Source organism: Manis javanica, chromosome 4 (genome assembly GCF_040802235.1).
Source record: "Manis javanica isolate MJ-LG chromosome 4, MJ_LKY, whole genome shotgun sequence".
Lineage (NCBI taxonomy): Eukaryota > Metazoa > Chordata > Mammalia > Pholidota > Manidae > Manis > Manis javanica.
The window spans coordinates 18,298,519-18,300,000 of record NC_133159.1 but is presented as its reverse complement, the minus strand read 5'-3'; the positions used below and the strand labels follow the sequence as shown (position 1 = coordinate 18,300,000).

At 62.1% G+C, this 1,482-nt stretch overlaps 1 protein-coding gene across 13 annotated transcripts in view; it reads right to left on the bottom strand.

Annotated features, from left to right (window-relative positions):
• SRRM1 (serine and arginine repetitive matrix 1) overlaps positions 1 to 877 on the bottom strand; it is a 31,152-nt gene extending 30,275 nt beyond the window's left edge. For 11 of the 13 annotated variants that reach the window (XM_073233419.1, XM_073233420.1, XM_017641583.3 and 8 more), the window contains exon 1: positions 723 to 877. In XM_073233419.1, coding sequence (XP_073089520.1) covers positions 723 to 743 — 21 coding nt within the window. In that variant the 5' untranslated portion in view covers positions 744 to 877. The remainder of the gene's footprint in view (positions 1 to 722) is intronic. The other 2 variants (XM_017641579.3, XM_017641578.3) reach the window with 1 other exon arrangement.
• Between the last annotated feature and the right edge of the window lie 605 nt (positions 878 to 1,482).

The window sequence follows — 1,482 nt, the reverse complement described above, 5'->3', positions numbered from 1 at the left end:
GCGAACTTCAAAGACTAAAACAACGACGTTGGGGGAGGGGGGCAGGTGAGCGGGAAGGAGAGAAGTTGATCCACCCCCCCACCCCTCCTTCCATACACATGCATACTTTCTGTTGCAAGCTTTGCCCTCAAGAGTCTCGGATTCTGAATTCCCCGCCCAGATGGGCTATCAAATTGGGCGGGAGCTCCCCCGAACTCTGACCCGACGCCTTCGCAAAGGCTTAGGACGAGGAGGAAGACCGGGGATAGGAGGGTCGGTGCCCACTTTCTCAAGAGAAAACTGTTCCCCGTCCTCTGTCCAACACGCTGTCCTCGGGCGGTACCCCCTAAAACGTACGCCGCCAGTCAACCCCGGCTTCCCTCCGGCCTCCCCCCAGGGACTTCCTCCTCGCGGCTCCGCTAGGCCCCAGGACCCGGCGGCGCGCGCGTCTAGGCCTGCAGGCCCCGCCAAGCAGACGGGCGGCGAGGTACGGCTCCGGCCCATTCGGCCGCCATTTTCCGGCGACCGTCGCCGCCGCGTATGGGGGACGATCCCGGAGGAGGAGACTGCGCAGGGGCGCACCGGTCTCTACCGTAGGGCAGGCGAGAGCGACTGCTGGCAGGGAGGATCATCAGGATCTTCGAAGCCTTTCCTTGCTGGCTACTGGTCCCGAGTTTAGGCCTCCTGCCAGGCCTCAGCGATAAGCTCCTCACCTCACCCCAGATCCCCGCGCTAATACTTACGCGGAAGAATCCCGCGTCCATCTTGCTGCCTCGCTCGGAGATCGCTCCCTATCCCAAGGTGCACCGCGCCGCCGCGACGGAGGGCGGGACCAGCAGGGAAAGTCGAACCCTGGGACGCAGCGCGCGCCGGTCCACCCAGCCCCTCCAGCCGACACGAGGCCGCGCCTGCTCAGTGCGGTAAGCACCCTCCACACTTGCGCACGCGCGCCTAACGGGGCGGGATGCTGCCAGGCACCCAGGCTCCCCGGTAGCCAGTCGGGGAGGACAGCCTCAAGATCGCAGCCAATGGGAACCAAGGGAGAGAATCGTAGGGTCCGTCCCGCCCTAAGAATCCTTTTGTGGCGCTTGGTCAGCCATGTTCGCGCAATATGACTTGACCCTTTCCTCTCCCCGTAGTGGAAGGAGGCCGCCCGCCCTGGTGGGCTCATGGAGTGAATTGAGGAGAAAGGCTCTTACCTCAGAGTGACGCTAGTGAGGCCGCCCGTGCGCAGAAGAGGAGCCTGCGGCCTTCCCTGTCATAAAAGTTGTGCTTGTGTTGGTTTTACTTTAAGATTGTCTCTAGGGTCGTTGATCTTTTGAATGAAATTTGCATTCTGGCCATTTCCTCGGCTTTCCCCCCATTTTCACACAATTAGCTCGTTTGGGGAGAGGCTGGAAGTTTCGGTTTCGGCTTCCTAGTAACCACGCTAACGATCAGGAAGCTGATGAGAGGGCCGCGGCCCTCGGGCTGCGCGTCGGGCAGGGCTCTGACGGAGAGAGA